Source organism: Saccopteryx leptura, chromosome 1 (genome assembly GCF_036850995.1).
Source record: "Saccopteryx leptura isolate mSacLep1 chromosome 1, mSacLep1_pri_phased_curated, whole genome shotgun sequence".
NCBI lineage: Eukaryota > Metazoa > Chordata > Mammalia > Chiroptera > Emballonuridae > Saccopteryx > Saccopteryx leptura.
This window is the reverse complement of record NC_089503.1, coordinates 233,148,731-233,163,879: the sequence shown is the minus strand read 5'-3', so window position 1 is coordinate 233,163,879 and position 15,149 is coordinate 233,148,731. Positions and strand designations below refer to the sequence as shown.

General features: G+C 42.9%; 2 protein-coding genes across 8 annotated transcripts in view; one reads left to right on the top strand and one right to left on the bottom strand.

Moving 5' to 3' along the window:
• PALLD (palladin, cytoskeletal associated protein) overlaps positions 1 to 15,149 on the bottom strand; it is a 388,850-nt gene that overhangs the window by 41,588 nt on the left and 332,113 nt on the right. The gene's annotated exons all lie outside the window — the stretch shown is intronic.
• The window catches only part of CBR4 (carbonyl reductase 4), a 104,278-nt gene that overhangs the window by 70,917 nt on the left and 18,212 nt on the right, over positions 1 to 15,149 (top strand). Inside the window, exon 5 of the mRNA XM_066387868.1 lies at positions 11,987 to 12,038. Within this exon, the coding sequence (XP_066243965.1) occupies positions 11,987 to 12,038 (52 nt within the window). The remainder of the gene's footprint in view (positions 1 to 11,986; positions 12,039 to 15,149) is intronic.

The following is a 15,149-nucleotide window of genomic DNA, read 5'->3' as shown; positions in this document are numbered from 1 at the left end:
TACAGCAGGATAGTGACCAGCGGCTGTCAAAAGAAAATTCAACAGAAGGTGGCACTATAACAGGCACATAAACCAGGACCAATTCCATGAATAATAGACAATGCTATGCCCCCAGCTTTAAACCTTTTAAGACTAAGTAACAAAAACTCAAAATCTGCCTTATCCATAGGTATTGAATCTTCAAAATGAGGTTCTCTTACATTCAAAACAATAACAGGAACTAAAGCCGCTGGTGAAGATGAGAAACAAGATTTACTGGTAGGTCTGTTACCAAGTATCATTTGCTGTGGGAGCACCAGCAAAAAAGTTCTAAAATTCCTTTCTGCGTCTTCTGTTCGCTTCTGTGATTCCCTAGTAAAGTGACTATACTTAAATCGACGAAAAGACAGAGCAAGGAACACTATTTTGGGAACTGAAAAGGAAAAAAAGAAGATGGTTCTATATGCTTAATCTGTACAGAACATCAAAGATTTATTTCAACAACAAGGAACTCTGTGGGGTCCGATGGAACTTACCCTTAACATTCTAAAAGCATTCACGCCAGTGCTGGAATCCACCAGGACGCCGAAGTCCCAGATGTCTGTGTGGTTTTGGGAAGACTGTCAGCACATGTGCTCCTGTGCTCATGTGTTTAGAACTGGCCCAGGAATAGAACTCATAAAACCACCCACCAGCTTTAAAAGCCATCATCCAGTGTTCTCATCCTGAATCCCCAAATACCCTATTCTGATCTCCTGCTTCCACCATCGGCTGCTTGTTCCCTAGCTATGGCAAAACGCATCCTATTCCTGGAATGTTCATCATCAACGTGTCACCTACCCTGTGCACCTGGGCTGGGAGTGGTCTGTGTGGTCCTTCCTCAAAGCCACTGTGCCCCTACTCTGGGCCAGCCTGGGCTCCCAGCAGCCAGAGCCACAGCTGTGTTTTAAGGTATTTTAAGCTTGGTCTGGAATCAGCAAATAGCTGTGTAAACGCTCTGGCAAGACTGCTACAAACATCATATCATACTCTGTATGCGCGGTGAGGAGTCCTCTACCCAGGATTATTAGGGAGAGGCTCCTGAGAAGCCAATCTTCAAAGAAGTCAGAGCAGGAAAGCCCAGATCACCACGAAACCGGTTCTAACTTTCTTTATGAGGCCCAGCCTATACATATCAGGCATTAAAAGGAACCACCAAGTTTGCTAACTCAAGTGGGCTCAAAACTGCTGAGATGCTACTTATAGTAATAAGTGACAGTTCAAGAAACTGTTAATGTAGCATTTCACAAGAAATGAATAGGCAGTCTAGTGTTTTGGCCACTAGTATATCCTGCAATGAGGAAGTCAGCTAGGGTTTTACACTCCTCCATTCTGCACTGGGTAAAGAATACAATATTCAGAGAATTGGAGGGATGGGAGAAGGGAGAGCCAACAGGTATTTTGAATCTTCAAGTGTCTGACTTGATTTCTGTGTAAAATATAATTTAAAAAAGACTTGAATTAAATAGACCTGACATCTGGATTCTGAGATGATGAAATGCACAATTCTAGGTTGTTTTCTCAGTCCTCATTAAGTTTTTTCAATAAAAGCTAATTTTCACCGAGATCAAAGGCAATGGGAATGAAATATACCAGAAAGGGAAGATTACTTGTGGGCTTTGGAAGCCATTTAAGTTATTTATTATAAAAATTCATCACTTTTCTGGTTTCCCATTTTTTTCTGCTGCCACCTTTTTTTGTTTCTGCAAATGAACTAAAATGAAACCGAACAGACAGAGTTCTAGACAGCCCTAGTTGCAAGCCCTCAGTTTTGCACACCTGCTCGGTCCCACCCCGCCCAGCGTGTTTCCCTTCTCCCCACCACACCCCCAATTCAAAAGAACTGAGCAATTCCAACTCTCACCCCTCCTTCGATTCTAAAGGTCTCAATACTTAAGGAAATGAGATGCCTATATGCTTTTGTCATGCACCTATCACAGTCCTTTTACAAATGGGAAAGGAATTTTCAATAACTTGCTTAAGGTCACAGAGCAACTTAAACTGCCTAAGCCAGGTTAGACTAGTCTGTTCCTGGCTCCTTTCCCTACATCAGACATGTCAACATAAAAGTACCCCGACTTAGTACCAGACTTTTATAGGGGTGGTGGGATCGCTTCGTAAGTTATATGAATGTCTAACCACTATGCTGTATACCTGAAGTAATATAATATTGAATGTCAACTGTAATTGGAAACAAATTTTTAAAAAGAAGTAAAAAGGAACTGTGACCTTCAATATGATTTTTTAAAAATGTGTGATCATCTTTCCTTCCTAAGGATTTAACTCTTATGTCTCCTTGTAGCCATAGCAACCAGGGCCTTTTAATAATATACTTATGAGGGCCTGCCCAGTTATCTCAGTGGACAGAGTATCTGCTCAATGTGTGGACATCCTGGGTCAATCCCCAGTCAGGGCACACATGAGAAGTGACCCTCTGCTTCTCTCCCCTCCCTCTTCCCCTTCTCTCTCTCTTCCTGTCTCACAGTCAGTGGACTGAATGGTTTGAGCATCAGCCTCAGGCGCTGATTCAAGCATTGATTGATTCAAGCATCAGCCCTAGACTGGGTTGCTAGGTGGATCCTGGTAGGGGTACATGTGGGAGTCTGTCTCCCCTTTTATGACTTAAAAAAAAAAAATATATATATATATATATATATGGTCTACCGGAAAGTTCTGTCAATTTCTATCACAAGTTTTGACACGTAAGCACATGTTTATTTGGCGCATGTGTGCCTCTCTATTTTTATCACTTAATGTATATATACTGACGTAGCAAATTAACTAAAACAAAGTTGATTCACGTTAGTCTTATGTGTGAAGCGATAGTGTACCCATGGCTACTGATAAGTTCATTTACGCCACTGTATTGTATATAAATTTCAACAAGGAAGAAATGCTAAAGAAGCATGTAGAAATTTATTGAAAGTGTTTGGTGAAGGTACAGTTTCTGATAGGACATGCAGAAGATGGTTCGAAAAATTCGAAACAGGTGATTTCGACCTTTCTGATAAGCCACATTCTGGGCGACCATCTTTGATCAATGACGATGTTATTAAGACCATGTTGGAGCAAGATCCTTTTCTGACAACATCGGAGATCTCAGAAAGGCTTAATTCAGCTCAGCAAACAATTTCGGACCATATTTGGAAGATAGGATTGGTGTAGAAATATATTATTTAATAAAGTTTATTGATGGTAAGAAAAATTTGTATTTTGTTTTATTCCAAAAATGGACAGAACTTTCCGGTAGACCATATATATTGAAGTTAAATATTTATATATATATATATGAATATTTAACTTCAATCTCGATTCTTTCTAGGGTGAAATGGGGCAGCCATGAGAGGATCTTGGCAGCCCAGGAAGGAAATCTGTAAATACTAACTCAATGGAGTCTTCTACATTACAGAAAATCAAGCACCCCCTTGTTGGGGCACAGCTTTTAATAAGAACAGTTTTACAGTCAGATGGGGCAAAGACTCGGGTTTGACAGAGAGATGCAGAACCCGATTTACTTTCTAGTTCAGTCATCTCTCCTGCCACTAGATTAAAGCAGCCTTGGAGAAAGTAACCAGCCACACGGTGGGGTGATGCAGGAGAAAAAGCCTAGACTCGCAGTTGGGGGGCACTGGCTTGGAACACAACTCTGCCAGCTCCTAACCGTGGGGCAATTGTGAGGACTCAGTGAGCACAGTGCCTGCTGCATAGTAGGAGCTCAGTAAATGTCCTACAGCAGAAGATCACAACCCATCCATCCTGGTTATTACAAAACGGAGGTTTAAAAAAATAATGTTCTACTCACTGCGGGGGGATTCTCATCTGTCCCCCTGCAAGTAGCTGGCAAGGGCAACAGCAGTGGCACAGGAGGACATGGGGAACCAGATGTGGGGGGAGTGGCCAGACCAGCTAAGGGGGCTGGTCTCAGCTCCTGCTTGTCTCCCTTCCGCTCACTCACACAGCTCACAGCTCGGGTGGGAGATGAGGGACAGCACTTATCATGTTCCCACACTGACTCATATACAACCCTGGGCGGGGCGGGGGCGGGGCTGGTGTTATTATCCCCGTGTTTTAAATTCCCTATAGGTTAGTGAGGTCAAGTAACTTGTCTAAGGGCAGAACCTGGAGGTGAAGAAGGGCGACTGGTTGGCTCCAAAGCCTTGAGCTACATCATTCTCTCCAAAGTGCTCGGTAAAGAAAAAAGGTTTATTAAAATGTTAGTCAGTGTTGCTATATATTATATTACTTTTTCTCTGGGGACCAGCAGCCCAAGTGCAAAATAAAGGATGTGAAAGTAAACTTTTGGACAACACACTTATGTAAATTGGAAATTCCCAGTATGTCTCTCTGGAGCAGTGTCTGGATGGCAAGAAGTCATGTATCCCCTGCTCACACAAATAGAGATGGAGTATTTATAACTGTCTGGAGACACTCTGGGGACCATGAAGCTGGAAAACATTTGTGCTTTCAGAATAAGTATGCTGTTGGTTTATGTATTTTATTTTTTATTGCATGATGAAGAGTGGCAGTGCTGTACCCTCTGAACCAGGAGCACCTCTGGTCCTGCTATTTATAAGCACTCTGAAGGCAGGGGCTGTGCCGTGTCAGCATCCTCACGACGCTAAGCCAGCAGGCAGCCTCGCAATACCCAAACTGACACTAATATGGCGGACACATCACCGTGAGTGGTAATTTTGGCTGAAATTTCTATACCCTGCTGTGCTGCTCACCAGGCGTAGTCAGCAGGGCAGTCCTGTCACAGAGGGCCCCAATGGACTGGGAATTTTAAGAATTTTCAAATGAAGGCAATTAAGTGATTTGCGGATAAACTGCTTTGTGTTCCCACAACATATTCCTTTCTGGCTGGGATTAGTTCAGGATCTTCTGTATGAGAGAGCTCAATATGTTAATTCAGAGACCTTATAGAATATGAAACCCCTACAAGGGCTTCATCCAGGGGCTACTCTCTAAAGTTCTACCTACGACTTTATGATATTCAGACTTCAGATGTCTTGTCCATGTTCTACTACTACGCTGCCATTTATGCCCCGTGTCATGGAAACTGAGTGCACTTGGTTAGGATCAATCTCTAACAACTTGCTTGGTTTAGACTAAGTTATTACTGCCCCTCAGTAAAAGGCGTAAAAATCACAATCTTGAGAACAATCACTTACACAATAAAAATAGGTTAATATAAGCCAAATGAGAATGGATTACATTGGGTTTCAGGGAGGTTATATATAGGCACACAAATAACTATGAATTTAAGTACCTTCCCATAAGGCTGGGCAGAGGACAGAGGTAGACTTGGATTTTCTACAAAGTACCATAAACATGAGAATGTTAAAATCAAATTAAAATTGACCACTTTGGGCATGTGCGTTTAACATGTATTGCAAAATGCCACAGGTTTCTTTCCAAAAGACTGCTTCTTTGATCTTGAATTCATTCTGAGCCTTTTGTAAATCACACTGACTCTAGACAGAGCTGCGCCTGAGTGCAGTGAATCACTGGGAGGGTTCCTACGCGACCGACCGAAGGGAGAAGTGGCCCGTGTGAAATGCGCACACGACGCGAGTCCCTTTTAGAAAGGGCTCGTCTTTTCCACTCAGAACAAGAAACTGCATTTGGCTCTGCTACCGAACCACAGTCGCTCTTTCTGTCTCAGTACATGAAGCTGATCTCTATGTGAAGTCATTCCGTGTACCAGGAGAGAAGGAGCAATCGCTGACCAATTCTTAATCCTCCTAGGAAAGTCTCTGCAATATCCAAGGATGGCTGTGTCTCTCATGCGGCACAAGAAGGCAGGACTGAGGGGCCGGGGATGTGCACTCAGACACAGGTCAAGACCCGGAGGAGCGGTGTGTCCGGGCTGGAACCCTGCAGCTGACTGCCCAGATGCAGAGGATGCTCCTGGTGGCGGCCCAGCTCTCTGTGGGGTGAATGGTCATCTGGCCTTGTGAAGGCGGCAGCACATGCTGCAGGAGGAGATCCAAAGCGCTTCTGCCTGCCCCTCCCCGCAAGAAAAGGATGTGTTTCCCAATATAAACTGTACGTTGATGAGGGACAGGCTGCGAGGCTGTTGACCGTCTGGACAAGCCCAATGAAGCCGGCTGCCCTGGAACTGTTACGTTTCAGCCGGAGCCTTTGCTGGGGGAGGGATGGGAGGTCAGGGTCTGCCGCATCAAGTCCACACCACAGCTAATGCCTTAAATAACTTTATCTCTATTGCCACATCGCCTGGTGAAAACAGCAGGAAGATATTAGCTGCCGATTCTCATAAAAACTATGCCAATTGAAAGGACATGAAAAGGAATGAATATGGACTATTCCCTATTGAAATTATTGGGTACTGATTCTTAACAAAGTACATTTTAAAAGTAAAACCTGTTCTCCAACCTTTTCTGAAGGTGCTGGAGGTGAATCCAGTGACCTTGGTTCTAACGAGAACACCACAGAGAAGCTGCCAAGACACAGGCTTTGAGAACTTTGTCTCAAGCATAACATTTCTCTGAGATTTTAAGGAATCGGGGTTGGGGGGTGGACACTCAACTTTCAGTCTTACAATGAAATAAAGAATTTGGCATATTTAGGGTTTTGTTTGGTGAATGTTTCCTCACATTCTCATTTTATCATTGAGGGACATGTCCCATCCCTGTGTCATCTGTTTGATCAAGTTCATGTTTTCGGAATCGAGTGTTTCTAAAATAGTGGCATGTTGCTTGTATTTGTAAGAATGAATTATTACTAAGGGCAAAGTGTCATATCTTTCAAAAGAAACAGCCATTACCTATTCACCCAGTGGCTTTATTCTATACTTTGTCAACAAATGGCTTTATTTTACTAAAAGAATACATGCAGTAGCCATTCTCTTTTCTATCCCTTTCAAACATGTTATCTTCCATGTTTGTCCTGTTCACCTGTAAGATGTTCAATAAATACTGTTGAATTTTGTTAAAATTCCCAGATTTCTGTAAAGTACAAAACTAGCTGCTCCACCAAGCTAAACAGCCCTTGGGGCCACAAGCTGCTTTTGTCCTAAGGGGATACAGCCACCTTGCACAGATAAAGCCATCACCACTCAGGTTATTTACAAGTAAGAACACAGATTCAACCAATCTAGAGAAATGCTCAAACAGTTCAACTCTTGTTTGGCCACTAGCTATTGATGACTTTGGATAATTCCCTTATCCTCTTTGCAGCTCAGTTTCTTTACTTTAAAATGGATATTGATCATCTGTGAGGTCCTAATAAACTTTCAGATTTTCTGATCCTTACTCTTTATCCCAGTAACATTTAGACATTACAAAGACACTGATTTTGAAGGAAACTGTAAACAACTATAACCAAGTCCAAGTGTGGTGTCTATTCATATATATCGACTTTGTACATATGCTATTTTCACATCTTTTTCAACTATTTTTGAAAAACAAATATTTTTTTTTTCTTTCTTGGTAAATAAAAATAGATTTTAAAGGCACTGGAGAGGCAAACTAAAATAATTCCACAGTAAATCTTATAAAAAAGAAAACCATTTGGAGGGGGTGGAAATACTTTTATACTGTGAATAATCATGACCTAATTGGTTAACATTAGTTGCAATTTTTTTTCTTAAGAGAGATACACCTGTAGATAAATTCTGTCCAGAAACTTAGAAAAACAGCTTTTGGATGGTATGTGTCTCAAAACGATTCCTACGGGAATTGGTGGGATGTGGTTCTGCTATAACATTCCCTTAGAGAAGCATGTGAGCTGTTCCAGCGGCTCAGTCGCCACTGTTCTGTTAATAAACCTTTCCCCTCTGTTGAGCAGATAAAATATATTACGCTCACTTTGTTAAAGATGGCACTGCCCACATGGAAGCCCGTCGCCCAGGTGATGATATTAGTTGTCCTTCTTGCTTGGGATGGGCGTGATTATGTTAATATGTGTTGGGGGGAGGGCTTTCGCACCAAAAGGTTTTAAAAGGAAGAGAGTTCACGTTGTTGTTCCGGGAGAAGAGTGATTACATTCTAGGAGAAGCCCATGCTGGAGGTGAGGAGAAGCAGATAAGATAGTGGAGTGCTGAGGGAGAAGCCAGTTTGTGCAGAGTTTGTACAGAAAGAAGGAGATGGGGAACAGAGGTAAGGCTGGTGAGGTAGAAACCTTTGATTCTAGGAAACTTGGATAAGTCAGTGGCTTTGGGAGCCCTGAATGGAAAGGGAAGTGTTTTCTCACTGTGTGTATTTCTTGCCTGCAGGGTGCAAGTTAGGATTAAAGCTAATGGCCCACCAGTTCTTGGCTCCATTGTTTCATTACCTTCTGTCCTAATCAAATGAGAACCTGCATGGGCTAGGCGGCTGTGATGGTGGCCGCGGCTACTGGCTTTCCACCCTCTTTCCACCATAAAACCTTTTTGTGTCCTTTGGCTTGATTTTATACACTTCCTAAAAATTAATTTAAGGTATTTTGTTCGACAGAAGGATAGGGTCATGCTGTTCTAACCACCTGTAACCCAGCCGCCCCGTCCCTTCTCTGCCCTCCTTCTCGCTCCCTTTGCAGCCTGACAACGTGAGCTCCCACTCTCCTTTCTGGAAACACTTCTCCCTGCCACCACTAACATAACACACCCATTCCTCTTCTCCTGCCTGACATTGTGCCCCCGCTCCCTCACGGGTCCTCTGCCAGCTCTCTAACTATAGACGTCCCATCGAAATAGAAACTTTCTTGACCTGCTTTTGGTACAAGGAGTCAACTGCATCACCCTCACTCCCCGATCTCTGTCTCTAACCCAGACCTCACTCAGCCTTGAATTCCGGTTCTATTATATTCCTACGTCAAACTCGGTGTGTTTAAAACAGAACCCCTCTCACCCCACTCTCATTTCTTCCCTTAATAATGTCTGATATTTGAAGATTCCCCATAGTTGGTCCAAGACAGCCCTACCATTCTTGTCTCCAACTACCATTCTATCCCTACTCTTCCATTCTTCCAAAGTAGTCACATTGCTCCCGGAACTCACCTTGGGTTTTCCTGCCTCTTGGCCTTTCTTCATGCGCTGTCCTTTTCTGGAAGGCCCAGCCACATTGAGTTCTCTCCCCCCACGGAGACTACCTCGATCCTTTTGTGCCCCTTCGAATGTCTATTTCTCGAAGCCCTTTCTAACAACACCTAGCAACTCCTTCTCCCTCCAACGGCTCCAGTCCGCAAGGCTGGCATGGCCCCAGCAGGGTTCGGCAGTGACATTATCACACCAGCACCGGTTCTCCCAGAGCCACACTTCTGTGGTTTTTCTGTCCTCTTGGTGCCACCCCAGTGAATACCTGGGAAGAGATGCCAGGCGTCCTCTGGTGTAGAATATGGGGACGGGAAGCAATCAGAGGCTCTTTTACAGTAATGCCAGTACTTATACTTCTGGCATTTTAGTATCCAAAATCTGAAACTCCCAGACCCCAAACGAGAGGGTTTGTGAACCTGGTAGCGCAGATCCTAATTTGGCATCCGCGAGGCCTTCCAGCATGTCCCCGGCAGCGTCCTCTGTCCCGGTGCCCATTTTCCATTTTACTTGGTTATCAGTCAAAAATGCCCCACATTGATGTTTAGCTTGAGGGCCTCAGGGATATTTTCAGGACTTGGTGAGAATGTTAGTCATCTTCAGGCAAGCCTCTGCTTGTAGGGCCCATCTGTCCCAGTGCTGCCACACTCTACGGTAACCCTTTCAGGCTGTAGCCTGAGATAACAGGTGTCCCTGTACAGATAGAGGACATGGTTCCCTGTGTGACCCTTCTGTAGCAGGTCTTAAAGCCAATCGAGGGTTACTGACAAGGCAGCACCAACTGAGCTGGGGCTGGATTCAGAAGCACTGGTGTCTGCCTGGAGCTCCACACTGGTGTTGGGATTTGTTGTACAAGTTGTGGCCGATGTACTGCCAAGAGTTCTTAATTACTGATAGGAAGTGAGAGGATGTGCAGGTGGAGGCCGCGCTTTATTTCTGGAAGGAGAATGAGGGCCCTGGTCGGTGACATGGCAGTAAGCCGTCATAAGAGCAAGTCAAGACTCAGGTGTAAGTGGAGAGTGGAATGAGGCCCTTTTTAAAATCACAGGTGCCTGAAATCCACAAAGAGTCAACATCTTGTTTTTATTGTCTGTCATTCTTCCCTTCACCAGATGAAAGCATTCCTCCCTTTCCTTAAGATGTGCTTCTATCATATTCCTTGTGGACCTGCCAGTTACTTTTCCCCAAACCGTGATCACAGGGTGAGCATAGTACACAGGCTAGCTAATCATTCTACGGCTTTGACAAATTCTGCGAGGATAAGTATGTATACGGGCCAGGCCGGGCTAGTCAGGACTTTTCATTCGTAAGATGACAGGGAAATGTGTCTCTTTGTCCTTTGACAACTAACCACAAAAATAAATGCCCCAGAGTTGCTGGTTGCCCTGGAAGGAGGAACCTACAAAAAGGAAACTAATAGATAAAAACTGAAGTCACGTGGAGAGAACAGACAAGAGACAGTTCAAACTGAGATGCTGTCTTAGCACCGGACCCAGCTCTAAGCCTCAGACCAGGTTTCTCTCTGGATTCCATGTACACGATAGTGGTTCTCTCCTTTCCCTTCAGGGTGTTCTTTTCTTTTCTTAAGTTAGTTTAAATGCTCTCTAACACTTCCAAGAAAGTGGCCTTGGAGACCAACCTGTCCAATATCTTTATTTTATAGACACAGAAAAAGAAACAGAGAGAGATTAAGTCACTGCACAAAATTAGCAGCTTGCTAGTGCCAAAGGCCTGACAAGAACATCTTGCTGGTAAGAATAATATTAAAAAGTAACCCAAGAGCACTATCTGAAGTTGATGAATCACAAAATGGATGAATACTCAGATTGTTCATACAGCTGTGAAAGAAACGATCAGAAAGACCAAACAGAGAGTATTCACCTTGGGACAGTGAGACTAGAGGAGGTGGAGCAGGTCTTCTTTTTGTATTTTATAGTTGTCTATATTTGTAGTTTAAATATTTTTTTTAACCCTGTGCATATAACAAGGAATAGAGTAGTTAAAATAGATAACAGTCTTAAAACATATAAATTATATAATTCTTAAGAAATACACAATTCTAGAAGCTTATATTGTAAAGAAGATCTAGTGCAATCGTCTTAGACAGCAACTAAATATTCTAGAAGCAGCCACCCCTTGGTCTGCGGTCAGCAGAGTGGCTCTCCTCCAGAGAATGTCATCAGTCATGACTGTCACCACCACTGCTGCCAGCACCAACGGCAAATTCGTGAATACTGTCACAAATGATTGTAGCTATTACTGAGCATTTTGCACCAAACACCCTATATGTGCGCTTCATTAACTTAACTCAACCTTTATAGAACCCTAGGCAATAGGCCTCTTTTTATTATCTCCATTTTACAGATGAGAAAACTGAGACACAAAGACATACCAAGTTCCTCAAGGTTACACAGCTGGAAGCAGCGCCGATGGGATTTAAATTGAGGTCTGCTCATGATTATTATGTGACAGCGCCTCTAATTGAGGCAGCAGGACGTATCCAGTACTTCCAGGTACAATGCGATTTCTGCAGCCACAGAGGGCCTTTGTCTTGCGGGTCCCACCCAAGGCTAGCTGTCACTCTGTCACCTCTACCCCCTTTGCTTCTCTGTTCCTGCGGTGTAGACTCTGTGGTGGAACTCACTACAGCTACATACAGAAACAACCTGGCTGTGACCTGAAGACATTTCATTGGAATCATTTTAGGTAGGTAATATTTATGTTCCAAATACTAAGCTTTACAAACGTGTATTTACTGGAGGAACTATAAGAATATACAAAGCAACTTAACTTAAAGGAGTTGGATTTGAAATCAAGCAATTAAATTTGCCCCCAGAACTTCTTATTTCAGTTTTTGCGCTATCAACCAGCATGCATGACATTCAGAGAGACTATTAAATGCTTGGTCTCTACTAACTACACGTCATCTATTCACAGCTATCACTGGAGGCCGAAAATGCAGTGCAAGGGCTGGAAGACAGACTAATTGGTGAGAGATTCTCAGTGCATCTTTTTCAAGTTAAAAGCGAATCCACATTTCTGAGAACATTCAGGAACCATGTCACATAATAGTAATAAATACTATCCCAGAGTTCCTTGGCACAGAATGCCTACATACTTGTTGTTCTGTCCTTCCCCCTCCTCTCTGAAAAAGATGCTCACTGTAGAAAAGAAGAAATAAAAGAATGTCCTACGCAATTAGAATTAAACCCTTAAAAATGGCTTTGTTCCTGAAATCACAAATAGCCCTTCTTAGCCTCTCCTGCCAGAGGGCTCTTCAGTGCTGTCCCTGGTGTTAGTGATGATGCCACCCATTATTTGTGTGGCCTGGACGAAGGCCCAGGCTTTTTCAGATCAGTGAAATAGAAAGTTCAACTGCTTTTAGATAGTCATTTAAAATATGTTTTAAAGATCTATACCATGCTATAAAATCTGCTATCTGGTCTTTTAATATTAGACATCTGAACATTATTAATTTGTTATGTTACTCGATCACTGGAGAGACTTTTTATCATTTAAATATACTACTGGATTTCTTTTCTCTTTTTTTTAAATGTATCTTCCATACGCTGATGAACAACACTAATTTATAAAAATGAGTTTTTAGATTTCTATTAACATCAACCTATCACTGAAGAACCAAACATTTCTCAATAAATAAAAAACTGAAATATGTAGAAATGTTTATTGGCAATCTCATGAGGGTAAGTAATGAAAGACATGCACGTTTGGACCTGGGCACTCAGAGTAGTTTATCTTCTCTTAAAGGCTGACCATTGCTAGTTCAGTGTTAATGGCCAAGATACACAGCCAAGGGTTCCGTGGCGTGAATGCAGGCTCTGCCTTGCCTGGACACCAGGCTCCAATTTTAACCTCTCATCCAAAGAGGGAAAAGAGTTCTTGAAGAAAACCCAAAAATGCATTTTGGCAAGCTTAAGAGTCGTAGCTTAGCAGCATGAATTAAGAGACTTGTGAGCATGAAAGAGAATTGTAAATTTTAAAAGGCTTTGACCCTTCTTATCTTCCGACCAACTGACTCTGACATTCCTTAGAGGCCAAAGGATGAGACAGATGCAGGAACAACGGGCCGACTGACCCTCCCCTCAGGAGCCAACGGTAAATGAAGCCCATCCCAATGTGTCCTGGAAGGACTGTAATAAATGAGGTTCCCTCCCGGAGAAATGACTAAAACCACTAAAATAAGTCTTAGATAAAACCACCCAATTATTTAAATGCAATTACTCTTAAATAAAAATGGAGAGCAATTTATCATAGCCACATGAAGTTTCCAGTGTGGTTATATACGTGGCTGTGTAATGTCGAGTCACTTCTCTGGCATCCCATCAAATGGAGTCTTCTATCATGTGGTATTTACGGCCATCTCCAATGATAAAAACCATGTAACATCTTGAAATGCCTTTTGAAAGAACACTGTAGTATGTACAGATGTAAAGAGCTTATTTTACGAATCTTTCCCAAAATATGTAAATAACGAAGTCTATTGCATACCACCTTGGGTATTTATAATTGTACTGTAAGATTTTTATACTTTAGGTGGTCCTGCATTTAGGGGGTAGTATAGATACCTGGATCTGGTCATTCTTTTAAACATATAAAGCAAATGACAGTATAATACACCTGGATATAACTGTTCTTTTTTAAAATATAAAACAAATAATGGTAAAGGCCACTTGGGTGGGTGTAGGCTCTGTATGATGACGTGAAATCCACAGATGGGAGTCCCTGGATCACCTTGTCCTGCACAGTAATGGAATGTTTATCCAAGCGCAGGAGGCCAATGAGAGAGCCTAAATTAATAATTAGCGGTTTTTGCTCTTAGCCTCTCCAAGGAAGATATCAAGCTACACTTTTTTTTTTTTTTTTTACTAAAAGGCTTTTACTGAACAGCTAAACCAGAACGTCATGTCTACTAAGACTACAGATAAACATTCCAAAGAATAAAGGAAAGGTCAGTTCCACACCAGCCAGGTTCCCATCAGGGCTACTTCTGGCTGCGGAGTGAGGGCTGAGCCTCTGCTTAGGACCAATGTCGTACTGACTGTGCACGTCATCCATCCCAGGAACACAGCTACCTCACCCATGTGTGCGGATGTGTGTGTATATCCATACGTACAACTCAGCAGGATGCATACTGTCAAGTTTAAATAGGATACAATTATTGTCCTAAGAATATTAGCCCCGAGTACAGAGAATACCAAGTACCTTTAACTACACTTGAATTCCTAATTTGACCTTTGAAGTACGACCTTATATCTTGACTGGGCCTACTGGTAAAGAAAGGCGCATCTGTAATCTCAGAAGCCCTATGCAACGCACACCAGGGAACCAATATTAGTAAGTGTTGTTGTTAATGCCTTCTGAATAAGGCAGGATTGATGTAATAGTTATAAGTATAGGGACATCAAAGTTTACTAGTGACTTTTGTCTTCCAGTGGACATTTGCTGATCTCTAAAATATATCATAAGGGTAAACTAAAGACCCACAAAAATTTTAAAGTGTCACAATGAGCCAGAAGACAATGAAGTCATATATGGTATACGTTAACTTAATAAATTTTATTTTTTTGCCTTTCTGGAGCTTCATGCTATCAGCTTTAAAAAATGATTACTATGGCCCTGGCCGGTTGGCTCAGTGGTAGAGCATCAGCCTGGCATGCAGGAGTCCCGGGTTCGATTCCTGGCCAGGGCACACAGGAGAAGCGCCCATTTGCTTCTCCACCCCTCCCCCTCTCCTTCCTCTCTGTCTCTCTCTTCCCCTCCCGCAGCCAAGGCTCCATTGGAGCAAGATTGGCCAGGGCGCTGAGGATGGCTCTGTGGCCTCTGCCTCAGGCACTAGAATGGCTCTGGTTACAACAGAGCGATGTCCCAGATGGGCAGAGCATCGCCCCCTGGTGGGCATGCCGAGTGGATCCCGGTCGGGCGCATGCGGGAGTCTGACTGCCTCCCCGTTTCCAGCTTCAGAAGAATACAAAAAATAAATAAATAAAATGATTACTATGGAGTATCAGTAGGATATTAGGATACTGAGAGCGGGCACTCTGTACTTCACTGTGTTTCCACATGGAGGGACTTGTAGGTG